This window comes from Struthio camelus, chromosome 1, assembly GCF_040807025.1.
Source record: "Struthio camelus isolate bStrCam1 chromosome 1, bStrCam1.hap1, whole genome shotgun sequence".
NCBI lineage: Eukaryota > Metazoa > Chordata > Aves > Struthioniformes > Struthionidae > Struthio > Struthio camelus.
In genome coordinates this window covers 66,779,011-66,807,002 of record NC_090942.1, presented here as the reverse complement: position 1 = coordinate 66,807,002, position 27,992 = coordinate 66,779,011, and the positions used below count along the sequence as shown (strand labels likewise).

Genomic DNA, 27,992 nt, shown 5'->3' with positions numbered 1-27,992 from the left:
GCTAGAGAGCAGGTGGGTATAATATTAAACTGAGTATGCATGGTGAGAAGATATGCCAGTGCCACTCCATTTCAGCCCTCTCCCTTCTTACTCATGGAGCAGCACGCACAGAGTACTATCTTGGAAGAGATTTTACGTTCTCTGTCAGGAAGGTGAGAGGTCTATATTTAAGCAGCAGCCAAAGGGAGAGGAGAGCAATGAGTCTGTTGGCTATGTGAGGTTTTGCTGCTCACAGTTTCATCTGCTGAAAAAACCTCCCACATCATTACAGTAGTGTGGAAAGAAGGTACTGACCAAAACTTGCTATCTGATTCTAAAGCTCTTCTTTCCAACGCAGAGAATACAAATACTGCTATATGAGAAGCTTTGTACCAGTGCTGCAGAAAAAAAAAAAATCCCTCTCCCAGAAGACGACTTCTTCCTATCTATTTGATGGTGTCTACTGTCTCTTTCAACTGCTATAGCTGGTAGCTGGTAACTGTGTTTCTTTCCAGGCCATATGGATTAGCTGGGAAAGTTGGCTTTCCAACACAGTGATGACTCACCTCAGAAAAAGAAGAAGAATCTGCTTTTAAAAGAAGTAGGCGTAGAAAATTCTGGGTTTGGGAATAAGTTGCCCTTCATTTACTGCAGGAGTCAGAATGGTAGGAATGAATATCCTTTTATTGAGTGCACTAGTATGTGTATACTTGTCTTCTGTCACTGGAGTCCTATATCCTCCATTTTATAAGTGCGACGTAATTGTTCTAGAACTTGAAAAAACTATAGGCTAAGAATCTGGAGGAGAAGGTTTTTTTCAGAATTATGGTATCACAGGAAAAGCAACAATACACCAAAGCTAATCTCCATTTTAATCTCATGTTGATTTTCAGAACTGAAAAGTTTATGCAGAAGATCCTCCTGTGGATTTTCTTCATAGTTTTGCCCTGGATCCAGGTTCTTTATATACACAAGTTTTTTCCTTTCTTTCAAATGTGCAATTTAGATTAAATGTTTTGTCCCAACTCACTTTGGTCTTACTTTTTTTTTTTTGTTTCCATTGCTAATTATGTTCGGCTAGTGATGTTACTGACCACTGCCCATTCTGGAAATGTATTCAGCTGGAAAAGTCTAATTCCCCATGTGTTGATTGCCACCATGACAACAGCAAGACCAATCAGATTTACACCCAGGCCAGCTTTCACCTACAAAAACAAAACACAACAGAGCATGATCAGTGATGACTTGAACAAAAATAATCAGTGTGGAAGAAAGAAGGCAGAAGGGTTCATGGTGAAGAAAGGGCATGCATCCGTCCCTTTCGGCTTTGTAGAATATGTTTCTATATGTATGTTTGTCTGTTGATTTATAAGTATAATCATAAAGTATGTATACTGATTTCTAGAGCTATAAAAAGCCCCGTGAATATTATGTATCAGAATGTGCATCATGAGAGACTTCAGGAGTCGTAATCAGAGGTATATGCAGCTCATCAGAAGACTTCTCAGTTTATCACTTGGACATTTCAATCACACAGTCAGAATGGGGATTTGAACCATACCTAGCAGGGTGACAACTACATGATTAAGTACGGAGCTCTGTGACAAATCTAGTTTCTTGTAAGCTTCCTCAAGCACTCTGCTCGTTAGACCATTATATTCATTTACAGAAAAGATGAAAATCGTGCATATCGTAGTGTAGATGTTCTTAACTTGACAGCTCCAATAAAATAGCAGTAGTGCGGATCAATATGACTGTATACTAACATGAATATCATTATTATTACTGGCTGCTGGATGTGGGGACAAGTTGTTGAGGTTGCATGAAGCACGGGAGGGTATACCTGATTTCAAGACTCACCATGTCTTTAATCTGGCAGTGCCCATAACTGAAGACAATGGCATTTGGAGGATTACCCACTGGCAGCATCACCGCAAAGGAGATACACATGGTGACAGGAATCAGGGTATATAAAGGGTTGATAAGCAGGGTTTCTGACTGGAAGGAGAGACGAGGGAGAGAAGTTTCACTTAACCGTTAAAGGCCACTGCTTGTAACTGTGATGAAAGGACCCTCTCTGCTTTATGTGACAATAACAAGATTCTGCAAATTTCAGTTCCCTAGCTTCTAAACTTAAGGGTAGAATCAATCTTTTTCTTGTTTTTTAGAGCTGGATAGTGGTAGGATTTGAAGCTGGTCACGCTCCATGGATTTTTGTTGAACCATTTCACACTGGGGGAGGGTGGAGGTTGCTACTGTTAGACCTTCCTTGCTCTTGTTCCCATTTGTTCTCCATGTCATTCTGTGTTGTTTCTTCTGGTTCTAATCACTGAGCACGGCTTCAGTCTTCATCCAAGAGAGATCACAACAGATTGACATGAGGAACTTACTCCTTTCAGCTGCTGAAGGTACTGAAGCTTTTTCTACTGAAGTCCTTCTGAACTGTGATTAGGAAAATTAGGTGTTTGTTGTCCAAATTCAAATTGTGAGGAGACAATGATGTTAGAATAGTCTTTAAAATTGTCCAAAGAATTGTTCTTCCACTACAGCCTTCAGTGGTGGTTAAACTTTGCATTTTAGTTTGCTTTGCTATGGACTGGGTTTATGCTAGAGGGAAAAGGAAGGGTATTCATAATGCTAACTTCATGTCAGAGAGTGAAGTGTCTATAGGCTTCTTTTACACTCCAAAAAAAAAGAGACTGCCTTAAGATGGCAGTTCAGATCACTAAAAGAAGATTACTGCTTTAAATTTCACTTTAGGATAGTCTCTGTCTGAGCTGAGCAGGGGTGAATTTGACCTCATAAGCCATTCTAATGTAGTTACTTATTTTCATCTGACTGTACCTTCATGTTACCCCAGAGCTGTTCACTGTAGCATACTTTGGGACAACCCAATGCAATTATTTTCATAGGGAAACATGATTCATGACCTGCATTCTTTGTAAGTAAAGTTTCTCATTACATAAAAAAAAAGAAATTAAGACGGGTTTCTGTAACGGCTATTCCAGTATAGAAGGTAACTTCTGTCTCTTGCCTCTGCCTTTGGCACCAGTATCCTCATTTCTTTTGGCCCTTACAAGCGTCTCTGTTTGCTTTCCATGCTAGATGCCGGTATGCTTACCAGGCTGCCTCTCTGAACACATTTCATTCTGATATAAAATTCCCTTCTACAGCCTTTTCTTACAAGTAGTGAGTAGGTGACTACTAACTAAGGAAGAACACATTTAAAATAACATTGTGAAAAGTATCCCAACCCTCAAGCTTTGTAAGGGCTTCACCAAGTATCTTACTGCTTTCCTCATCTTCACCTTCCCTCGTGTTTAGATCATGTATCCCTTAGCACAGGAGCTATATTTTTACTTCTGAGAGGTGCTGAATATATTCCTTGGTGCTAACTTATGCTTTCAGGCCTTTTGGCTGGCAGAGTTCATTAATTCTCCTAAACCCAAGACAGCAGAACAATAGCTTGGGAACTGGGGCTGGACTCTGTGCTCTCAGAGAGCCAATATCCTAACTTCCTGATGCGTTCCCGCAAGGCTATCAGGAAGCAATAGACTAAAAATGCTGTTGTTTTTACTCACCATGCTGCATAAAATAGGCAGAAAGATAGTTATGGTTGCTGGATTACTAACAAACTCTGTTACCAGGGACACCAAAATGCAGGCCAGGAGAGTTACAGCCCAGTAAGGAAGGCTGCTCAAGGACAACATTTGGCGTCCAATCCATGTGGAGAGGCCAGAGGTCTGGGGAAAGGACAGAAGTGCAAGAATTATTAAATACAGTGGATATTTTTAAACCAGATTCTTCTCTCTGGGACAGTTTGCAGCAGAGAATCCTACCAGCAAATAACATTTAGGTCAATACTCTTTGCATTCCCTTTTGATGAGTAAACTAGATTTCAGTCCAGTGCCTAATAAACTGTTGTCCATAATATCAGAGACACACATCTGGTAATAAATGGCACAAGGAGTTGACAGGCACAGTTGAAAGGCAGAAGATCGGAATTGAGCAGGCACCGAGCCTGATCCTTCCTTTTACTTCAGCATGTGAACTGGATTACTACAAATCAGTGTTGAAGGATTACACAGTCTGGGTACAATTCATTTTGAGATTGACATACGAATTTAGTTGTCTACATGTATGTATCTGTATGTGAACTACGTTTGTCTAATCTCCCATTTTATTCAATGGAGATACCATCAATAGAGCCTAGAGCATGTCCGTCGCTAGGAACTTGACTCAGTTGCCTAAACATGAATATCCCACAGCAACTAAGGTGTTCCCACCTGGCTGGCCAGCTGCTGCTTGAGAAAGGATGAGGTCTGCCTCAGATCTTATGTCACATCTGCAAGCTTTGTGGGGATATCAGGATATTCTAGAGCGTCTGAAATGGCAGTAGATGCCTATGTCTAGGCAACTGAATTGAGCCTTTTTGTTAGCTAAGTAGCTCTCCACTGAGTCGAGAAATTAGGGTCTAGGTAATGTACAAATTTGAAAGTATCCTCATCATTCCAAACTGGGCAACATACAAAGGGATTAAGATAAAAGTCCAGATTTATCATTTGCTTAGAAGGTAGGATAAAATCTAAGTCAGTACCTTGCATCCAGCTGCTAAGGCATAACCGCCTCCAACCAACACTACAATCTCCCAGGGCATGGTCTTCTGAAAGTCCTTCCAGGTAATGATCGGATCAAGTGTCTTAGTGTCTGTGGACCTTTCACCTTCTCCTATATCAAAATAAAACAAGTGTGTAACCAGTATCACACTGGCATTTTTGCAGAGATCTCTGCATGCTTCACCAATAATAATAATGCAAAAATCCATGGGACTTACCTTGAGAAATATCTGTGAGATAGATGAGGAAGATGATAGCAGCCTATTTCTCTGGTTAGCTCAGCCTCAGGAAGTGCAGCATATTGATTCCAAATGCTCTGACTTTCCCTTGTCTGCTCTATTGATGTGGATAAATCCCTATGTTTTATAGTATAAATATTTGAAGGACTGTCTTCTGTTACATATACTTGTGTCCTAACTATCTGTAGACTGGAAAGATGGAGTTACGATGAGATTATTTTCTCAAATAAGGGTATTTTCTCTCTCCAGTAACTCATAATGCTTGATAAAGCTCATTTATGTTGCCAGGTTTTATCTGAGGGTATTATTTTTAGATACCTGAGTTTTTTGTTGAAGTAGCATTTAGATTTTTTTTTCCTGTAACTGCTGCATGCATCTCAGTATGAGAAATAAACATATCTATATACACTTGTAATCTCTAAATAAGACTAATGACAAGAAGCTGTGTTTTCATGCATGAATTTTGAGAGCCTGGCAACAGCAAACTGATTGATACCTCTGAGTGCTATCAAAATATGAATGTGAAATAACAGTAATAATTATTATCAAGAAGACTGCAAGAGCTACTTTGGCAAAAATTTGAACTTTTCAGTCCACTGTCATCTACTGACCTCTTTTACATCTACTTGATGAGATTGCCAATGAGTTCTTCTATACAAGTAATGACCAAAATATTTACATTCTTCATCAGTCAATTTTCCAAACGTCTGTGTTGCAGTTCTCAATATGTAACTGCATTTCAACCTATCGTAAACCTCTGTCCTAGGTTTTGATAATGTAGTGCAGGCACAGAAAAGATGGTGGCCATAAATGCAAGATCTGTTTGTACTCTGCTGGATGAGAATACATGAGTTAAGGCACCAAAAAGGGTGCTTGAGTTAGGAAGGGATGGTATCAGAGGATAAAGTGAACCCTGACTTTCCACAGTAAAAAATCTGTTCTTGGGCCATTTAACAGAGAATAGAAAAATATCATTAAAGGCACTGGAAAAAGTATCATATCTCATTCTTGCCACATCTTCCTCACCTTTTTTCCTTTTTCCAAAACATGGCTTCTTTGCTGGAATCAGGAAAAGGAGAAAACCAAGAAATACAGAGACAGTGGCATCAGTCCGGTAGCCTTTCCTAGGAAAGAAACAGTGGGTTGTCATAAAAATGCACTAACAAACAGAGACATTCCTCAACAAAGGACATGGCTCCAAGCAAATATTTATAGGTGAAGCTGTGTTTCTACATCTGAAGGCTTAGTAACAGTCCTTGAGAAAACTATACTTCCATATCAAGGAAACAAATTTAATTTTTTTAAATTTATTAAACTGTCTCCATTCAGCAGTTATTAACACTGCAGTGAAAAAAAAAGATCCCTTTTGGTTTACACAATTATTAACTCAGAGATATAGAAAAATACCAGTTTTCTAGAATCAAGAAACAATTAGCACATTCTGGGCAAAAGCCCACGTAATCCTCTATAAATGAATTGGAGACTGATTCTAAATATTAATTTTGAATAGTTATCACAGTCTGAAAAAGTACTTTGAGGTGTGCTAAACTCCAAAGATTATCAGAAAATCCCAATATTAGAAATTATTTTTCTATCTGAATTAGAATGAAAAAATAATTTTATGCAGTAGAAACTGAAAGAAAATTTCACTTCAATTCATTTAGCCTTTGAGAGGTATCGTATATTAAAGTTACTTTTAATATAAGTTGTTTAAATATTATTTGAAGTGAAAAAGGTATAATTGTTTGTCACTTTTCTGTCTAATATTTAATTGAAATGAAAATGTTTCTGATAAACCTGATCTTCACAAAAATACATTTTCTATCAAAAATTGTTCCTTCAAAATAATATTTAAAAAACATAAGGTTTTAATTTGAATTATATTAGTAAACTATTCCAAAAAGCATCCTAGTGGCAGCTTCTCTATGAATGCATTAAAATGTTGCTTACTTTAAACTTCAGAATATGATCTTCCCATTTATTGCCTTAGAAATATATTTATTTTACTTCTGTAGCTAATGCACTCTACTTTCCTAGAAAGAATACAGTTTGCTTTTGTGTGAATAGATGTAGTTTTAAAAGCAAATATCCTTAATTTTGAATGAAGATTTTGTTTTTTACCACCTCGTTAACAGTGGCTATAGACATTTGGTAGCCAAAAGTTATTACAGAAAGTCAGCAGATAGATAGAAGATCATATTCCTCTGCTACTGCTTAAGGAACTTCACTTACTTCTCAAAAAAAGATGACCACCCTGGTACAAAGCCAGGTTCACGAGTGAACCAAAGCAAGGTCATCAGAACGAAGAAAAACCCAGTCACCATCTCAGGATAGCTAGAAACAAAATGAAAAAAAGTTAGGAATCAAATCCAAGGCCAGACTGAAAACCCAGGAGCAAATTACAGAAGTAAGGGGTTGTCAACTGGTTCCAACAAAAGGGAAAAAAATCTATAAGGAAAACAGAAAGGCAGATTAGTTTGAACTAAAATAGTCTACATTTGGGTCCTAGCTGATAACAACCTAGACCCAGTAAAGAATACAGCTAAATATATCATTATCTGTATTTGCACTTTGATTGTTCATGGTCAATCCTTAAAGAAAGATATTTATGTATGCTTTTTATGTTTTTGCAGTACTATCAGAAGAAATACTGTAACAAGGTAAAGCTCATGTTACTGTTGCATTGTAAACATTTTGTATTGCATTTTTTAAAAGCCTGTAGAAAGCATAACAGCAGCTGACAATTAAATCAGCACAAATATTTTGAACTTGTGGAATAAGTACAAGGTTAAAGTTGGCTTGAGGGCACTGGGTTTTAATATATGGTGGATTTAAATTAAGTTTGGTTTCATAGTTTCATACTTAGAGACAGTGTGAGCAAAGGTCTAGACTCAGAGTCAATCAGGCTAAAATTCAGTGAGTGCATCTATTAAAATTTCAGCTAAACAGCACAAAAATCTTTTGAGAAGGGCTCATCTTATCAGGTATCATACCTTTTGTAAAATGAGATTCTTTCAAATTAAGCTTTTTGACAGAGATTGCTTGCCACCACCAATAAGGATCGTCACCAGCTGGGAGGACAGGACTTCTCATGATGGGAGATTGCTGTAAAGCCTTTGCTAATAGTGAACTTCTATCCACTGAAATAAGTATGTGCCTGAACTGACACAGTGCTGGCGTTTAAGTATAATCTGCATGAGCCAAAGGCAGTGCAGAGGACAAAATGAGAGCGTGGTTCTAACCAGAGAGGCAAATTCCTGAAGAAGGAAGATCTGTTTTACCTAACATTTCCCAGTTTCTCATATTCTTCCTGTATTCTTCTCTCTGACATTTCTTCCCGTTTGGTCTTCTTCTTCTTGCTCATGGAACATGTCTCTCTAAAACTGAAGGAGATAGCACAGTAAGATTAGAGAGATCAGGCAAATGAAAAGAAGATGTTGTAAAAAATAACATCAACACAGCAAAATGAAAATTTTAGTCGCCAAAGGCAGTTGGGAGACAATGTGATTGGGGCAAGACCTGATGGTAATGGGAAGGGAAGCTGTTGCATGTGATCTTTGCACAATCTGGTTTCCAGGATTTGTGAGAAACCCTGCCAGAGGCAGCGTGAAGGCTGCGCGTCTCTGGGGTGCTCTGACTAATACTGACTGGTATCGTGGAGCCGGCCAGAGCTGTGGCTAGGCGCTCTTTCCTTAGGCCTCCTCCTACTGCCTGCGGAGGCCAGATTTTTCGGGTGCCAGAACTCTTCAAAGGCTATGGCTAGCTTTTACCGTCCCATGGAAAGATTGTGACACAGGTCATCTATGAATAGATTTTCTTGCGTTGGAGCTGCACGCTTTCCACTCAAAGCAAGGGTATTGAACACATACAAGGCCCAGTCTGGCTTTTGAGGCCCATGTTTGTCTTGAATATTTGGGATTTAGGCTACACAGGGAGGGAAAGCTGTCCTGGAAATCCCAAAAATTTTCATGAGTTGACCGTGAGACTGACAAGGCCACTTTTATTATTTCTAGCAATTTCTAAATTATACACAGTCAGTGCAGGACTGCACTGTCTCTGCTGCAGATGCCAAGGCAATCAGTGTGGTGTTTTGTCCTGGTGAAAAGTGTCCGTATTTCTATCAAGGAAATAAAAGCACAAGCCCATTTTAGAGTTGAACACATTTAACCTTGCATTACATTTATATGCAAATTATGTGAAGACCTCAGTTTCTGCAGATTGCCTTCCTAATATAACAAAGCCTGTATGTTCCTAATTGAAATGAAGAAACTTGTGAGCTCACTTTAACCTTTTCCTTTTACTCTTTCCAGGAGTGTCGTTTAGGTGTGCTTTGAGCCACAGCTCTCTGCTTTTCTGCTTCTGCTCTACCTTCTGTCATGCACAGCAGTACGATGTGGGCTGGGAAGCCTCTGCAGCTAGGCAATTCTGAAGTGGGATGCAGCAGCTGGACTTCAGTGACGAAAGTACATTTGGAGCAGACCAGCCTGTTTTTAAAGTTCCTACTATTTTAATATATCTCTTATTACCCCACCAGAGTTCCATGCTATATCACTGGCCAGCTGGTGGACTAATATCTCCTTCCTTGTGTCTGGTGCAGGCCAGTTTTTCAAAGGGATTTGAGCAGTTAAGGATGCAGATAGATCCTGTCTGGTACACAAAATATCTTAAGCAGGCTTTTCATTTCCACCGTAAATGGGCATCTACGTGACACTGTTCTTTTTATCACACTTAGCATTTCCCTGCATGCCCAAGTATTTAAATATCCTTGCAAACCTGCCTATTAGACTCTGGTAAATCCAGCAGCAGTAGCACTGCAGGAAGTGAAGAGCTATGTATGTTCTTAATGGTTAGTTCTAAAGGGGTGACTAGCCTTCGCTCTGCTTTTCTGGAATAAATTATTTGGTAGGCAGGTTCTCCTTCTCCTTTGATCTAGTCTAGAGCCTGCCGCAAGGCTTTCTAGGCTAAAAAGCAAGTCTGAGATGTTTTTCGAATGGGCCAAGTAACAGCAGAGTGATAACACTCTACTTTCTAGGAAAAGAACATTCCACAAACGTTAGTGGAATTCAATAAACATTTATACACAGGAATTAGGTTGCTATTTCAACATTTTATCAGTGTTGCTAGGCTTAGAAAGATGTGAAGGCAGAGTATTGTAGTCAAGCTCCTAACGTAATATATTCTTTAATGAAATGCAGTGAACAGAAGTCAGAGCTTAAAGAGGCTTGGAATCAACCAGCACTTCTCAAGAAGTCGATAATGCTTCAGTCTCTGGTATTCTTTAGAAAAACATTAATCAGCATGAGGTCTTGGATGCGATGTGGAATTTCCATGATTTTTATTAAAAAATCAAAGAATTGAGGATCATGCTAGAACCTGTTTCCTCTCAAGATTAAAAAAAAAAAAGCCTGACATTTTCGCCTTTTAATTTAGAACTACAAGGCTCAGAGGACTGACTGAGAGAAGGACACAGATATTCACCTCTAAATTACCTCTTCAAATCTAGTCAAAGTCAGCAGCAAGCAGAAGTCATTATCATCTTATACATTGTTGTAGGTGTTATAAATTGGTAATGTCAGATCAGCTTGCTTTTTAGAGTAAACTAAATCAAATTAAGGCCAAGGCCACTTTAATTCTGAATAAGCGTGTCTGCACCACAGTTTAATGCAGATTAACTAATCCACTCTAAATGCACACATTTAGTCAATTTTCATTAACTTTGCTGAGTGCCTCTGCAAAGAGAAGACGTGGTACAAATGAACTGGGAGACAGAACCTTGTTCTTATTTTCATCACTTCGTGATATCACAGGGTATTTGTCTCTTAGGCCATGAGTCCTTTGCACTTTAAAGGAAAATATATATGAAGTCTATTTACCTTTCTTTTTAACTGCTTTTACATTAACTTCGTTGAGCTGGGGGTACATCTGAGAAGTAACTTGCTCTCTTGCACTTATTTTTCTATTGATTTTTTCAGTTGCACGTTTCCAGAAAGACTTTTAACAAGATTTTTGGTCCACACAAGGCCATTGTTATATGAGTCAAAAAACCAGTGAAAAGCGTAATAAAGATTTATATCAGCAGTATCTAGGTACTCCACTCACAAGCAGCAATACTGTATTCTGTTGCCTGTACAGCTCTTCTAAGGAACAAGATGATTTCCTGTAATGGTTCTGGCAAGGAGAAGATAGCTATGCTTTTGTTTTTGTAATTATGACTGGGGGCACCTTTATGAGACATGTTCTAATGGAGCCACACAATGCCCTGCTTTTGTAATCCATACATTTCTAATAACCTGCACTCACTTGCAACCCAAGAACAGCCAATGCATCCAGAACCAAGTCAGGACCAACATGATGACGGAGATGGGGAAGCTGAATAAAAACCAGGTGCCAAAATTCACCACTTCAGCCTTTGGGTAGTGACTGTAAAGGAAACAAAAGAAATTGAAAGGGTAAAAGAACAGACACTCCAGCATGCACACGCACATACACACACACACACACACACACACACACACTTATATACATATATAAATCTGTCATGGTACGGTAAGTTGTATCAGAATGAATTTGTGACAGCTGCATTGCACGTGCATAGTGAAGCCCCTTTCCAAAGAATGTCAGTCTTCTGAATCTCAGTCATAATGTGTGACTAAGAGATGAGCCATATAGCACTTCATACCTTTAAGGTCAGATGGCCTGGGTTGTCTAATCAGCTTAAAAAGCCCTTAGAGTTGCCAGGAATTAAATCCCATCCCACCTGAGGTTACCATTAAAATCCTTTTTATTGTCAGTAGAGCTAAGAATGATTTTACCCAGAATCTCTGTGTATCTTACCATGCACCACACAAATGACGACTGTAATCTACTGATCTCTAACAAAGATATCTGATGTGCATTTCATGGAATTGTCATAATTGTCATAATCCAAAGCCTTGGGCTAAGCATGGATTCCAACTTTAGTTTCCTTTGCTACCACCATTTCAGAGAGTGAAATACAGGACACCGTGGCAGCAGTGGCAGCAACAGAAGAGGATGATCACGTCTGAGATTGGCTGCATATCTGTGCATGAGGAGGTATATCACCAGTCCCACCTCTTTGCCTCTTCTAAAGGAGGTGGAATTCCTGTCTTTCAAAGTGCTAGGCACACATGATAAAGAAAATATGTAGCTAGTCACAGAGTTGCTTCCCATCTTTTCTGAAGCAAAGGTGCAAGGCCATGTTTCTAAATTTATTTATTTTTGCACTGCTTTTGAAGCAGGCCAAGTACCCCTAATTGAGCCCCAGGTTCATCATCAGAACTGGCTTTCTAAGAATGCCTAAAGCATCTTAAAGTTGATTTTGTGACATTTCTTCTTTCATATGCATTTGCCTTTGTCTTCTTTGTTATGTTTTAATGACTTTAGTTAGTGTTTAATTTTCCAGGGTACCTGCTGCCTCCATGGTAACCGATTAGCAATATCAAAAGGAGTTACTGAAGAAACTAAAATATTATCTTATGCCGAGGAATTTTTATTTTGCATGGGGGAAGGACATGGGTATGTATGAACTAAAGCACCCACTTTCAGCCATTGGCCCTTAGTAATAACATTAGATTAGAGAAGAAAGAAAAATTCCCTTCAAATAAACTATCTTCCAAGGGTTCCCTAAGGCAATAACATACAGAGAAAGCCACAAAAGTGGTAATGACCCAGCTGCCAACCTCACACGTGCACAATATCACCTACTTGTTGAAGTGCTCTAAGAATATGAGGCTAGTGGATGTCCCTATGATGGTTGTCAGTCCTCCAATGGTTGCAGCATAGGAGATACTCAGTGAGAGGCATTTACAGACCATATGATCATGTCTGGATTGATACTGGTATTTAGTGCTCAAGTCCAGTTCTGTGGGCTTAGGAGGCAGGACCAGTATCTGAGCCTACAAAGAGACACATTCATCAAAGACAGCAGTAGATTATAACAACAGCCCAGCCCGCTCTAATGCCAAGGCACTACTGACTCCAGAAAAACAAGAGGTTTGCATAAGAGGGGGTAGTTTTTTCTTCATGGGGATTAGCTGGGATCAGAACTAGAAACCTGCCCAGGGGCCTGAAATTGCTTGATCTGTGGCAGAAATGTAGGACAAATAGTAACCAGACTTCTGATCATGGTTTGGTCCTGCTCCAGGTCTCACTGGAATCTCAGCTGGATACGATGGCCTTTGTAAGCTGCAGGGTGAGATTCCAGTATTTCAGCAGTAGGAATCTATAATCCTTGAGGCTTATGAGCAGCCACCAAAGAAATGCTTCGTGGAGTTTTCACCCTCATACCAGCTAAGAGCCTTTAGTTAGGAATGGAGTGCTAGGAATGGGGGAAGTGCATGGTAACAGGCTGGTAGATGGAAAGATGGGAGAAAAAGCTGCAAGAAAACGTTGTTCTAAAAGAAGCTTCCCTAGCAATAACAGGAAAAGGTCCATGTTGGTAAATCAACCTGTTGTATCGGGAATAAAGATACAACATCTCAGGCCAAAATCACACGAAACCCAAAAGTGTAATTTAGGATCAGGAGAAATGCAGCAAGTAAGTCAGACAGATTTTTTTCAGTTGAAAAAAAATTAGCATTAGCCTTTTTTGGAAATATGAACTTAAATTCTTTTAAACTATGCATGCCAATATGTGTGTTGATTTTAGCCTAATCTTTCCTCATCATCAACTTATACCGCTAAGATGCTGTGTAACTGTAGTCTAAACAGCAATCTCTCCTTGGATACACTCAAGAATAGAAGAAATATTGCAATGGACAGATGTACTGGAGGATTTTGAAGGATATTGGACAAGACAGGAAGGAGGTGGATCCTAAGACTGCCAGACCCATTCATTGGACAGTTGAAGGCTCTATGTCCACTGTTGGTTTAGTTGTGAGTAAGATGTTGAGCACCAGAGACTGTTAATTTCGTGTTGACCTGTTTCCTGGAAAAGCTTTGCAGAAACAAATGAGTAGAACAATCAAATGGGAGGGTAAACTTGTGAATACGTAATTTGATGTAAAGTTAAATGAATATTATACCAGCTATTGGGAAATATCTTACTAAGAGAGGATCCTCTGGAAATACCCGTGATGGGGGAGTCTAAATGGGAACAAGAACTGGCCCAGGACCAAGCCTTGACTATTCTAAGATGATGGACAGTGATTCCACGTACAGCAGCTTACAAGGAACAAATATGAAGCCATGGTGAGCAGGTGATGTTCACCTCTGTCCTTTCCCTCACCCACCCTTTTTAACAACTCCTTACCTGAGGTAGATGTTGCCCATTGCTTTTGGACTTCACTGTTCCGATAGGGTTGGCTATCATGTGCACACCATTCATATTCTATGGGGAAGCAAATGCCTTTGGATTAGCCTCGCTTCTATTCCAAGAGGCACTTAGATTAGAACTAATTGTGTTTTGTAAAACTCATAGGTAGTGAGTTTTCTAAAGATCCATTCAATTTTAGTTGTAAACTTTATTCTGGAAATACGTAAGATGTAAAAGAATAGCCTTCTCCATCTACTGTATAGTAGAATCTAACAGACCCTTTGCTAGAAGCTACAATTTTTAATATGTGCAGGTTGTTCTAAATGAGTAATGAGCCACAGCTGCAGAAGCTGGCAATACTTGGACAGTAAAAGATCATATCTGAACTTGCTAGAATCTGAGTCTGTATGCAGTTGTTAGTCTGCTGACTAGATCTCAGGCTTTCCATTAATATGTAAAACAACTCTACAGAGCCAGTTGATCCCCATCTTGATCTATGAAAGCAGGCTGCGAGGATAAACACAAGGCAGGCCATTCTATGACATATACTCTCTGCCAACAATCACTGCTTCCTGTTTGAAATAATAGAACTGACAGTATTGTCTTCAGAACTGTGTGGGCTGTTTTGATGGTTCTTGCTTTATAAGACAGCGTAGCGCAGAAGATACAGGTACAACCTGTGACAATACCTTCGTATGCATCAAGGAGCTGAAGTCTTTGGTAGTAGCACTAAAAACAAAGAAAGGAAAATATACTGTAATAAAGCCTCCCTTTTCCTCCCTAAAAAGGCACACACAAGAGATGGGAACTGCAACATCTGTGGAAGTACGGGTATCTGTAGACCACCATTTTTTAGTAAGTCTCATGTTGTATCTTGGCTAGACACACAGAAAAAGCCATCATATTCCATAGTTCTACCCCTAGCTGTGTAGCAATGGAGATTCCACCTCCGTGAAAGCAAAAATATGCATTCCTGATGATATACTCCGTTCTAAGAATGGGCTCCATTCACAACGTACTGAACCCACTGGGCAGTGCGATGCTACCGCTGTCTTGTTCTACTCTAATTCTTCCTCCAATAGCCTCTTCAGTGTGGTTTCTGAGTACCTTCCTATACCACATTACAGCTTTCACTAAATCTGTCCTGTGAAGCTTGTGAACCATGCAAACAATTCATTGAACTTTTACTTTGACATTGAAATCATATTTATTTCCAGAAAATTGAATTAGCTAGTTTTTTTCTCCTACCAAATTTCAAGCTCTCTTTCAAACAATGGCATTTTAATAATAGTTCTATTATAAAATATCCCTTACATACTTTACAGTAGGGCTTAAAGGGATTAATGGCAAAATGCCTGACTGAGAGTGTGATTCTATAATGCACAGAAAATATGTCTGGGGTAAAAAGAGACAGCAACAGAGGGACTACAGAACCCGTCAGTCTCCAGATAATAAGAAAAATATTCAGGGCTTCCAAGTTAACCTAAAACCAGATGTGCTATTGGGATGTTAAGGTTTATTTTTAAGTAAATTTTAAAATATGCAACCAGAACTTCCTTCTCTTTTATTTTGAGCATTTGTTAATAAAACAGAAGGTGCTCAAGGAAGGACTACAGTTTATTCTTTCTTCTTGTAGCAATGTACTCCTCAGAAATTGTCCTATAGCATAGTTTTGGGACAATAGCTTTGTTTGTTCTCTCATGTATCCTGAAATGCTAGTTAATTTTTTAAATTTGACAAATTTCTTTGATCTCCCCTTATCTCCTGACTATATTTTACCCAATATAGAGACCTGGCTAAAACTGTTAGTGTTTCAAACTTCTGAAGAACTTTGGATTTATCGAAATAATTATTGTATAGGTTTTTTCCTTCTGCTTTGACATCTGTCTCTTGAATGCTCCTGGTGGCTGAGGATTTCCTATGGAATCCTCTGTAAGTGTCTTCCCCAAGACATGTTCCATGGGCACTCCACACTGTGTTTGGATTGTCTCCATCATTGTTTCTTCAGGGGACAGAAGTAAAAATCTGCTGACAGCACTCTCTCACACAGCACAAACACGGACTTTAAAAAAAGGTCACTCAAAACCTGAGAAACATTTCCCTTCCCTCTAAAATGACCATAGTGTTAAAAAATAAATGAATATCAGGGAGCTTGAGTGAGATCCAAAACATTACATTAATCCCATTTCTCATACAAGCCTTTGTTGTCAATCACATCTAAAACATTAACTTGCAAGCTTCTGTTTGCCCTTCCTGGTTCTAGTCCTGTGTTCATCTCATTGGAACCTGTGTAGGGCTCAAATCTCCAGTCGTGATGTACAGGATTCTTTCTTACTCCTCATTGATGAAGATAAGCTCCAGTGAAGCTTGGCCATGCTTTTCGGTGAGACCTGTAATGAGAGAAGAGAAGCAGCTCTAGAGGTGACAAATGAGCAGAGTCCCTGGACCTCAGTCCAGAGGCACACCATGGAACATGCAGGAGTTACTGCAAACAAAAGCTAAGAAGAACCTTCTCAGATACTCCGTGACCTCAAGCAGCATTTTATTGTGCTGTTTTGTCCTGTTCACATTCTTCTGGCAGTTAAAAGATTATCATGTCTATGAGATCTCAGGCTGAGATGTGAGAAGTTAAGCAAGGTTAAATAACATCATTGCTCAGCCTGGAATCTCTGAATGGAAAAAAAAAAGAGAGAGAGAGAGAGAGAGAGATTTCCCTCCAATATCCATCCTTTCTAGGAAGGAATAAACAAAATAAACCCTAGACCTTATCTATCCAGGAGATAACTCTTTTGGCACCTTCTCTGAACTGGGCAGCCCAGGAGGGCAGGAAAGTGTGGCATTGTAAGTAAGTGTGCTCTTGCACGTGATGCCCTTAGCAGCTCTAGGATCCAGAGCAGCCCATTCTTTGCTACATTTCCTTCATTTTCTTCCCGGAGATTTCCCAGTGCTTCTTCAGTCTCCAGGCCACACACCCTCCTTCTGACCCCAAAGAAATTCTACGACATAAGAACTTATGACTCATGAACTCCAGTATATGCCCTAATTCGATCCAAGTAGTCTCCCAACTCCACTTCTCCAATCATATCTTGACACTATGAAAGAAATATCACCGTACAAAAAGAAACAGCACGAAACAGCATCTTTTTCAGTACAAATCAGACAGCTCTGACCTCAGTAGAGTTTGAATAATATATATCAGCAATTCTGGTCATTGATTAAAGGAGAAAGAATGGGCAATATGGGAAAATACCTATTGGCTCGTTTTCTTCGATAATGGTGCTGCCCGCAGTATTGATGACCTCACGCTCCTCCTCAGCATTCACTAGCTCCTGGAGCACTGCCTCCACGATTGGCATCACCATGGCTGTGGTGGATGTGTTGGAAAGCCACATGGATAGCACCGTGGTGCAACACATAAAGCAAAGAAGCAACCTGGAGTACAACACAATGAAGCCTTCTTGAGGCTCTTTCATAAATTTTACAAGGCCTCCTTGCCCAATATTTTCATTAATCAACTAATAATTACATCAGATCTTTTTTCTTTGTGGGTGCCAAAATACAGATAAAACGCTGCCTATGCTGAGAACCAGCACAAGACAATGCATCATTGGAAATCCATTGCTTCCCGACTTGGAAATCATTGCGTGAGATGAGAACTAGTGATTTTCAGGACATCCAGGGTTACTTTAAGAATACTTTTGTGTTTGCTAAACAGCAGGAAAAGAGGGAATAGAGAGACTAGGAATAAGAGAATCAGCAGCAAACTGAAATAATGGGATAAAAAGCTGATGAGTTAGAGGTGGTGGAAAGAGGATGAAAACATGTTAAGCCTTCAAACCCTGAAAGCAGTGGTGGAGTCAAAGCAACTACCCCAACTCCGCCAGCTTTCTCTTGTGCATGGGGAAGTTTGAGTTACTTGCTCTTTTAAGCTGCTGCTGTCAATTGTGAACTACCCTGAAGTCAAAGACTCACTCACATGCCTGGTTTTGCTCCAGCCATCATGACCATGCGCAGGGCAATTCGCTTGTGGAGATTCCATTTTTCTACAGAAGCTGCCACACAAATCACACCCATGAGGAGCAAAGTTGTGTTCTTGAAATATTCAGCAGCCACCTGCATTAAGGGCAAGTGCGAAACAATCAATTAAAACAGCAATAATTACCCTACACAGAGGACAATGAACAGAATTTTACTGTATGAGTAGAAATCTGGTATTGTGGGGTTTTTTTCTCCCTACAGAAAGAATGACAGGGAGCTGGAGAAACTGAATAATTCATTAGTCAAAATGCTCTCTTTAATCTATTTCATTTTGTGTTTACGAATAATTTTTACCCACTTCTAACTGGTTTCTCAGCTTTGAAGAGATTGAGAGAGTTCTTATTTCTTTGAGCAGGATGTTCATTGCATGGAGTCACTCATATTATCCAGCCAGGTCCAAACTCTAACAGTCACAGAGAAGTAGCACTGAGGGCAGCTAATGATGTGCTTTTTCATTCTGGAAATATCATTGCCTGTCTTTTCTGTACATCTTATATCTTGCTCAACTGTTGGGCACATTGTGGCTACTCTAGAATCTACAATTTCAAAAAAAAAAAATGCTTTGGGACACGTTCACTAAACCCAATAGTGAAAGACTGGGATATTGCTGTGATGTGCCACAAACCATGTGCCAGAACTTTTCACAATGGAAATTAATCTGCATTGTGTTAGGAAAATAGGGCAAAGTTTCAAAAAAGAGAACTTTAATTTGAAAGGGATGAGCAAAAATCAACAACTAGCTTGGGAAAAAATTCAGAGACCACGCATGGTCCTCCAAGGCAATGAACATTCTTGAACATGAGACTTGCTAAGACATCAGCAGATATTCTGTGAGGGGACTACAAAAGTAACAGACGAAACAAACAAAAACATACATGCGCGCACACACACACACACACACACACACACACACACACACACACACACATGCACACTTTTGTGTGAAAGCAAGCAAAATGGGAACAAATGAAAGTAATAAATGAACATTCAGAGTCTAACTGAATTTTGTATTTGGTTCTAATGAAATCCTTCACACGTTGCTTCTGGCGTATTTTTTCCAAAAACATTGGTTCTTCAAATTAAAACTATTACTTTGACTAAATGTACGCTCTAGCGTATAAACACAATTAAAATCAGTAGGAGCAGTGTTTCTTCCATTGCCCTCAGTCATTCTGCAGTGCCTCCATAAAAGTGCAAGAATGACATTAATGGTATTTTGTGAATGCTGTAGTAAGTGTTAAGTATTTATTTATGTTTATTTAAGAAATCCCCATGGTGACCTAAATAGGCCTGGCTGTCATTATTGTGTGCCAGAACTTTTAAATATCAGTTTTCTGGCTTTCTTCCACTAGTTTCTGTTTCATTAACTTTCTTTATTTTCCTGCTACCTTGTTAAAAAAAAATCTTGAACTGCATGAAAGGAATCTTTCGAGCCAGAGCACAAAGAATCTGTTGTTTCCCTTTATCCCCTTCACAGTCATTTTGGAGGAACAAGTGAATACTAACGTTCTTATAAATACACACGTACACACACATAGAGCACGCAGACTTAGGCACTTAAGCCCCTGTGAGTTATGTTTGGCTTAAACTGCGAGGCAAGAACCCTGGGTTTCTATGGCACTCCAGAGCAGCAAACTGGAAATACTGCAGCATCATCAGACTTGCTTATTTTAAAATATAAGTTTTTATTTCTGTTCCTAAAGCAAATAATACATTCTCTGCAGCAGTTCTACTGTCATTTAATTTGAAATTACGTTGAATTTCTGTCAGGCTGCCCCTAAATTTTGCATCTTCAATATACTGCAGAGTTTTGCAATGAAAATGCCTAAGTACTTTACGTTAAGAGAAAAAACTCCTGAAAATATTTAACAATGTTGTTATGGAAATGTACCTAATTATGTTATGTAATTTTTACACCATTGGGAGGAATAAGACAGGCCATAAAACCCTTGGTTCATGCTTGACTCCATTCATTTATGGACATGCCCTTGAGCTAGATTGTGTTAGAAATACAACAACTTTATGGTTGCTATATATTATGCTATGTTCTTATCTACATTTCTAGTTCCTATAAAATGAATGTGACACCTCCCCTCCCAAAAAAGAGGGAAAAAAGGAGAAAAAAAACTGCAGACAAAATCAAAGGAGCTTCTCCACATCTCATGAAAGAAAAATACATTCAACAAAAACTGAGGTAAGAAAATTCAGAACTTATCAAAGAGACTTTTCTGTACAATTACTCCTTTCACCTTAGAACTCACAGCTACTATGCAGTGCTAAGGTTAAGGCATGGAGAAGGAATTAGCCATTCTCCTGGATAATAAAATTATCTAGTCTTTTATAGTAAATGCTAATATTATCTTCAGGATACATAGCCTCTTGCTTTATACATCATCTATAACAAATATCGTTGGAAAGAAATTTCCCAATTTATCCCATAATTGCTGTTTACATGGTTTTGGAGAAGGGGGAAGGTGGAGTCTTTTGATACAATAGGTGTTGGAAATCGTTGATGATGCACTAATTGATTGGATGGGCACCACTCTTGGTTACCATGGCCAAACCTATGTCTATCTTTTTTCAGTAGAAGAAAGTGCTGTTACACAAGTTACACACTGTAAGATGTACACTTCTTCCTCTTAGACTCTTTCTAGTCCACTTAGATTTATTTTATTCAAATAATTAACAGAGAGTAAAAAAAAAAAAAAGGAAAGAAAGAAAAAAAAAAGAAGAAAAAAAAGTACACACTGGTCTGACCTCACTGGATTTCATGACTCCAAAAAGTGGGTATAGGAAAGCAGGAACTAAGGCTGCTGCACCAAGAGGTACTGCTTCAGAGACCCAGTACACAGCCGTCACGATCAGCACGTAGGCACATGAGGCTTCCTGTAGGGAGAAATCATTGCAGTTACATGTTATTACCATACCACTTGCTGTGGAAGACTTTGTAAATGAGTTCACAGAACACGTTCCAGCTAAGGATGCCTGGACCAGAAGTGTCTGACAAGGACCACGTAAGGATCTCCTAAAGAGTAGTTATCTAGAACTGAAATCTAGGCTACCATCCTGCAGGCCAGTTTCAGAAGAAGATGATGTTAATGAAAGGTTTTGCACATGATCTAGGGCAAAACATTGAGATAAACTTGTAAATAAGGAAAATAATGGTTCCAAGTGCATTGTCCAATTTTTTTTGATTTCCATAATCTGGTATTTACCAAACATTCAGCCTGTGGAGCTGTAATTTCTACATGGCTTTCTCTCCAGTACTGGACAAGCCCAGGAACATATAGTTTTTAGGATCAGATAAGAATGCTCTCTCTCACCATAGCATGTCTAAAGCTGTGCAGTGGCTGCTTTGAAACATACCCTGAAAGGCTGCTCTCTTTAGATAGTATGCAAATCTAAATTTTTTGTTGGTAGGTTTTATTTTCTCAGTAAATTTCCAGAGACACTTAGGAGAAGTCCATGGACCCCAAGGGCCTTAGAGGCCACGGGTTAAAATACAAGTTAAACAAATTTGCTGCTGTCCAAGGTTCTGGGATGGAAAGCCTTGACAACACCATGCTGAAAGTTCATGGTGAACCAGTGATCACCATGGTATGGAGAAAGATTGTATCTACTTAATATAGCTAGTCCAGTAAAGTCTTCTGGTACATTTTTCAGATAGATATATCTTTATTTATGGCATTCAGTAGAGCTCTCCTTAGGCTCAGTTTGTTATGTTTAGAATTCTAGGAACATTTCCTCTATCCAGTCAGGTAAAACGGCAGGTCTATGGAAGCTAGTAGATCCTCACTGATTTGCATCAGCTAAAAATCTATCCATTCTTCATTATTCAGTGGAGATTTCATTTGAACATTTCAAGCCTTTGGATTCCCAACTCGCAATGACGATTATTTAGAAAATTCACTATTCATGGAAGACTGTTTGAACTGTGTTCAAATATAGTTTCATTACTTTTGTTGCTTGATTGGATGACTCTCAAACCAAGCAGCTTTCAAGAATCACAGGAGCAATTCCAACAGATCCTTGTGCTAATCAATGAGCCCGTGTGACTCTCCACTTTTTGCAAACAGCTTTGTAAACAAGGTGGCAAAGTCTAAACTAAGACTATACAGTGGTCTGAATTCATTGGAATGAATCAGTAGCTGTTATTTAAATTTATGTTTATAAACATTATGTTACATTGCCCTTAACGAAGAGCGATGTTCAGCTATTCCTGTTTCTTAGTACTGCTCATAGTGGTAACAGCCAGAGCATAGCCCAGAGAAAACATTAAGACAGATTTCTATGTTCCATTTCCTCTATTTGCTTGAAAATTATTGCCAGGCTTATTCAGAAGCCTGGGTTTAGATTAGCTGCCAGGTTTCCTATTTTGGAAACGTGTGACATTAAACACTTCTGATTCAAGTAACAAGACCCACAAAAATTAGTGAAATAGGAATATCAGGAAAAATAACTTTCTTGAATCAGGTAAACTCCAATGACTTTAGCGACTATAAGGAGTCTCTGAAATGCTATTGGACAAGTAGACAAACTTAGCTCTGGATTGCTCACTCATGGCTGGAAAAGTACATTTGAAATTCCACACCATGCAGAAACATGTGCACATTTGTTTCTCTTCCTTAACATTTATGGAAGAATTGTTTATGTTTTAAGCTCCTGAGTGGAGGTTTCACTACTCCTCTACGACTGGGTCCTTTAGCAAAATACACTAAAAGAGTGTATTGCAGTTGGAGCTTCATTATTACCAAGACAAAGTAGAAAAGACTAGGCTAGAATGGATGATATCACAGTTTTGGGTTTTATTTTTTATATTCATGGATTATGGAGCAAACATTTTATGAAATCAATTACTTTACTGTTTGAAACTCCAAGGATTGGTGTTAAGTTGATAGCAGCTTCAAGTGACCACTCAATAAAAACAGATTTTGACTTAAAAATTAAAATCATTTTAAAAAAATAGAGTTTTTTTAATAATCTGCAGTAGGAAGACAAGACTATTTCAGGTAAAGGTCATAAGACTTATTGGTTCAAAAACATTAGCCAACTCACTGCTTAGTCACCTTTAGCTGCATTAGATTTCATGGTTGATATTCCGTAGAGAGCAGAATTAGGGTCATTTTTGTCAGCTAGTGACAATATGGCACATTTTTTATTGGTTTAACTCATCATTTCCTGCTAACAAGCTTCCATGTTTGCATAGACACTGTATGACATCCTGAATGTATCTGAAGAGAAAAAATGCTTTAAATGAAAAACATTGTTTTTTTTTTAAAAGAGAACAGATGCACCCAAAGGATACAATTTTCCAAAATGCACAAAATGTGTATCATCCTAGCCTAACCTCAAACTATTTCTTCTTCCATTGAATAGTTCCCTGTAATGGCTTTGAGCATAAACTGTTACTCTCTGCTGCTCTTTGTGTGTATTGATAAAGTAGAGTAATAGTGTAAATGGCATAAGACAAAGGAAAAGTTACGTTTTTATCAAAATCTGACTGGGATGGACACTCGACACTCAGTCTTTGTGTATCCTATACACTGGTCTGTGATCAGTTTGCAAACAAAACTAAAAGAAAATACATTTTAAAATGGTATAAAATTGGGTAGCAAGTATTGGGAAAGCAAAGTCTCTGTTAAAAACTTAATCAGATTCTCTAGTAATTTTCTCTATTTATTCTCTGAGTATTTTAAACCAGCTTGTTTCCAAGAGAAACCATACTAATCTCTTCAATTTAGTTGAACTGAATTTATGTATTTAATTAATGGTTACCAGAGCTACTAAGTACTGAAGTATTGACTGTATAATATTAACTGTTTTCACCCTTCTCCCTTCTTGTTGTTCAGTTGAAAATGATTGTTAACCCAACCCAAGGGCCTGAAGTAGGGAGCAGGAAAACACAGTGCAGTGAGATAGGGTGGGATGGTTGGGGGCCTACAACTTATCTTCAGTCAATCTCTTAGGGGAAAAGAAAATAGGAGCTGAAAGTCAACTATGGCTAAAATATTCCACAATAAAGATCATGCATAAAACTTTTGTCACTAAAACATCTGAGGATCTCAGGGTGGTTAAAAAAAAGAATAAACTCTGGATTGAGGATGTGCTCAGTTACAGATGTGCTTTGCATATCTTGCACGCAAGCGTGTGTTTAATCAGTGCAAAGAATCAAGCAGACTTTGGACTACCATCTCTGAAAGGATGGGATAACCCTGTGATTCCCTCCCCTCAGCTTGTGTGAATTACAATTAAGGTGAATTGAAGCATGCCGTCCGTGGCTATTTAGAGCATGTTCTGTGCCTTAGAGTCCGTCCCACTGAAATCGCGTGCTGAGATGTTAGCATCACCAGATGCTGCATGTCTATCAGCTTTCAGCATCTCCTGTTGGCTCTTGATGAGCCATCCATATTCCTTCAGATGGGCTCAGGGTGGCCACAGGATCAGCTGTCTCAAGAGATTCTGCCCACAGCTCGCTCTATTTGCATGGCATGCTTTATGATATCATAGGTGGCTTTATGGAAAAAGAGGGAGGATAAAGATGAAAAATGAGATAGAAATGTTCCCCCATCACTGCTAACAATGAGGAAGTAAGGAGAGAATAAAAAAGACCCAGAATTTGGAAAGCACACCTTTTTTTCTGTAGGTGCCAAGGACTGAAAGGTGCTTATGGGTATCCCAAATCTTCTCTACAAGCTGCAATTCAAGTACAAACTTTGGAAAAGGAAGCAGAAAACAAGTAAAAACTCTCAGATTTATTTTTCACCCAATCATTTCTTGTTATAAAATAGTAGAAAGGAAGCCATGGACATGCTCCCTTTGATGGCAGTTGCCACTACACATGGTCCTTTGTCATTCCCAGAGTTGTGCTGATATCATCAAAGAAGCTGAAAGCTGATTCCCTGCAGAAATGCATATATTAACCACTTGGTAATTGTGATCTCTGAAAGTCAGGAAACTAATATAATGCTCTAATAAATGAAAATTTAAGTAAGTCAGCAGTTGGGGAATCTTCAGGTTTAAGAAGTAATCACAGTCAATGGGTTGTAACAAAGTAAATGCTACACTAGAGCACTTGAATAGCGTCCTGTCCACTGAGTTTATTAGGTTTAGATATTTTCTTAATAGCATTATTAATACTTGTCCTTTGTAAGATTCTGGGTCAGGTTCATGGTTATTTTTTACCATTTGTAATCATACACACATATGCAAAGTGGACGTAAAACATCATCTAATAACTTTTTATATCACTTTGTAGAAGAGCAACATGAAGAACAGAGTGATAGTGCAGAGAAACCTGTAGTACGTAACAGCAGTTCTTGCAGCGGTACTGTCACTGAACTTCTGTTTCAAAACATATATGATGATATTACAGTTCCCTTGGTTATTAAAGGATTTCCATATTGCATCCTATGCCTCTGAATCCAATAGGGAGCCAACAGGAGTAACATATTTTAGTACAGTGAATCTAATGCTCTCTAAGAGAGGATCTTAAAGGATATAGAGCATGCTATAGTTACAGTGCCATCGGGGCTCGTCAGGGGGAATTTATTTTTATATTGCCCTTCTAGTGAGATGAGGAGACGAAAAATTCTTTAAAATAAGCTTCTGTAAAAAGGTAGGCCTTGCTATTCTCTGGAGAGAACTGTGACTATCTGCAAGAACTGGCAGAATGGAAGCCAAATTCAGGCAAGACTGGTAAAGGAGCCTCAGGTCATGTTGTTGCAGTCATCTTTCCCTCTCAATGCAGAAGAGATGGAAAATCACTGTAACAGCGTAGCCAAGAGATAGGCATTGAAGATCGGAGGAGGAAAACTCACTCCAAAGTGGAACGTACAAATCAGTAGAGTTGGAACATTTCCTTTCTGCGAATCTTGTTTCTCTTTCCTAACAAAACCCTACAGTTTTATTTTTGAAAAGTATTATACAATTTCTAATCCTTTGCACTCCTATTTGATAAAGCAGTAGTATTCATAAATCCTCTGGTACTGGAAGGAAGAATTAATCTTCAGCAGGGTACAGAAAGGGATGGAAATCACTGCACCATTTGGTCAGATTTACTGCTAGCTCTATGGAATCCACTGCAGCTGCAGAATTTTTAATACCTTACAAATGCTGATGAGTTAAACATCACTGTCTCTGTGAGGTAGAAAAACACGGTTATCTTATGCTTTACAACTGCAGAAACAGCCATAAAGAAGGGTTAAGACTACTCAGAAACTCCTGAACAGTGTCAGGAATACAGCTACATTCACTCCTACCCCCTGATCTGCATGTTAAGCACAGACTATTTCCCACTTCGTATTGTTGTGGATGTTTCTGAGACATCATCTATTAGCCACTGCCAGAGCTACAATGTTGCAGCAGAGGTATCTACACCTGATTTAGAGTAGTGGAGTCTGTGTGTGGTCCTACGTGCCTCTCACTGAGCCCTAGCTCTCTGCTGTGTTCTCTTGAATTGCTGTCCTATAAACCCATCCTAGACTGAAAAACCTTCCATACATACTTACAAATAAAAATGAAGGACACTTAAAGTATTCCTTTTAAATACTTCTTCTGAAAGAAAACTTTTTTTATTTAGCATGTTTATTCTGTCCTCCCCCTACCCCAAGCACACTATTGCAAAAAAAAAAAAAAAAAAAAAAAAGATACAATATCTTTGCCTTAAAATAGTACTTTACTAGCTTCACCTATGGTTATTCAACTTTGCTTGTGACATGACTCAAGGTAGCTCTGGTGATAACAGTAAGAATTCTCTATAACTTGTATTTCATAGTTCTTCAGATTTCAGTCCTTGATATTTCTAAGAGTAATGTTTATTTAGGTCTTCACCTTTCTTGTTACCCACTCCACACTTATCTAGCATGACTACCTATTGCACTCAGAGGCTTTGTTAAGAAAGAAAAGGAAAAGGTACTTACACTGCTGGGGTATAAAAGTGGCAAAGGAAGCAGCAGAAGTGGAATGAGAACAACCAGCAAAAGATTTCGGGGTCTGAGTTTTTCCTTCACTATTGCCATATTCCTTTACTTTAGTTGCTTTCTTCTTGGAATTCTTCTCTAGTTTGTTGGATACTCCAGCTTCCACTCCAAGTTCTCTTTCACTTTTGCCTGGATTTCCCTGAAAGGGCTCTCTCTCTCTTGTTTCCTTTCCCCAACCAGTCACCCAAAATGACTTAACTTCTTTCTTTATTCTTCAATCTGTTGTTTTGAAAATGAACTTTCACTATTTATTTATTAAAAAGACATTCAGTTTATGTAGGGCTCAACAGCTCATCCAAATGATTATCACAAGATAACATGCAGAGGTTTGCAAGCTGGAGCATAGTGATCTTTTAACAATTTTTATTTTTAATTCAGAATAACAAATGTAGCTGTGTTGCCTTCTCACCCCCATGTTTTGGGAGATTTTTCTCTTCCATTGTCTGATTTGTAGTAATGTAATTCCTGTTTTCATAAACCAGGTTGAATATTTCTATGGTTGCTTCCAGTATTTTCTGACGTCGCTTTTCCTCCTGTTTGCTAGTCTGAACGTCTCAAATCCAGATTTCTTTTCTGCTGGAAAATGATTAATACTAACAACTTCTAGTTCAATGTGCGCAAACAAACCTATAGATATTCTTTTTTAAAAAAGGTTAAAACCTCCTCTGTTCTTTATATTTTGCTCTATTTAGACTTTGCCTCTTCACTATAGATTTGGCTTCTACTTTGAATCTACCTTTACCCTACTTTTGTTTTGAGCTTGGAATTCACAGGGCAGTAATTCCAAAACAGATTAGACTTGTTCTCAAAATAAAAACTTGCTAAAAAGCTTCATGCAACTCTAAATCACCAATGAGGAATGTAGAAA

General features: G+C 38.7%; 1 protein-coding gene across 1 annotated transcript; it reads right to left on the bottom strand.

Moving 5' to 3' along the window:
• Positions 1 to 27,899, bottom strand: SLC13A4 (solute carrier family 13 member 4). Its single transcript, XM_009679909.2, has 16 exons — positions 27,065 to 27,899; positions 20,904 to 21,032; positions 18,085 to 18,221; positions 17,359 to 17,540; positions 16,444 to 16,498; positions 14,798 to 14,837; positions 14,106 to 14,183; positions 12,560 to 12,750; positions 11,135 to 11,254; positions 8,116 to 8,217; positions 7,067 to 7,168; positions 5,861 to 5,958; positions 4,577 to 4,707; positions 3,561 to 3,722; positions 1,840 to 1,977; positions 1 to 1,184 (listed from the first exon to the last, which is right to left on the bottom strand). The coding sequence occupies exons 1-16, from the start codon at positions 27,161 to 27,163 to the stop codon at positions 1,047 to 1,049; spliced, it is 1,902 nt and encodes a 633-aa protein (XP_009678204.1). The 5' UTR covers positions 27,164 to 27,899; the 3' UTR covers positions 1 to 1,046.
• Between the last annotated feature and the right edge of the window lie 93 nt (positions 27,900 to 27,992).

Bases quoted from the DNA above. Each gene is read 5' to 3' on its own strand.
- SLC13A4 (XM_009679909.2), bottom strand. From the start codon at position 27,163: ATGGCAATAGTGAAGGAAAAACTCAGACCCCGAAATCTTTTGCTGGTT. The intron at 8,218-11,134 runs GTGAGTGCAGGT...TATCTCCTTCAG, and splicing joins TGGCTGTTCTTGGGTTGCAA to TTTTAGAGAGACATGTTCCA. The intron at 1,978-3,560 runs GTGAGTAAAAAC...CTCTCCTTCCAG, and splicing joins TGCCTATTTTATGCAGCATG to TCAGAAACCCTGCTTATCAA.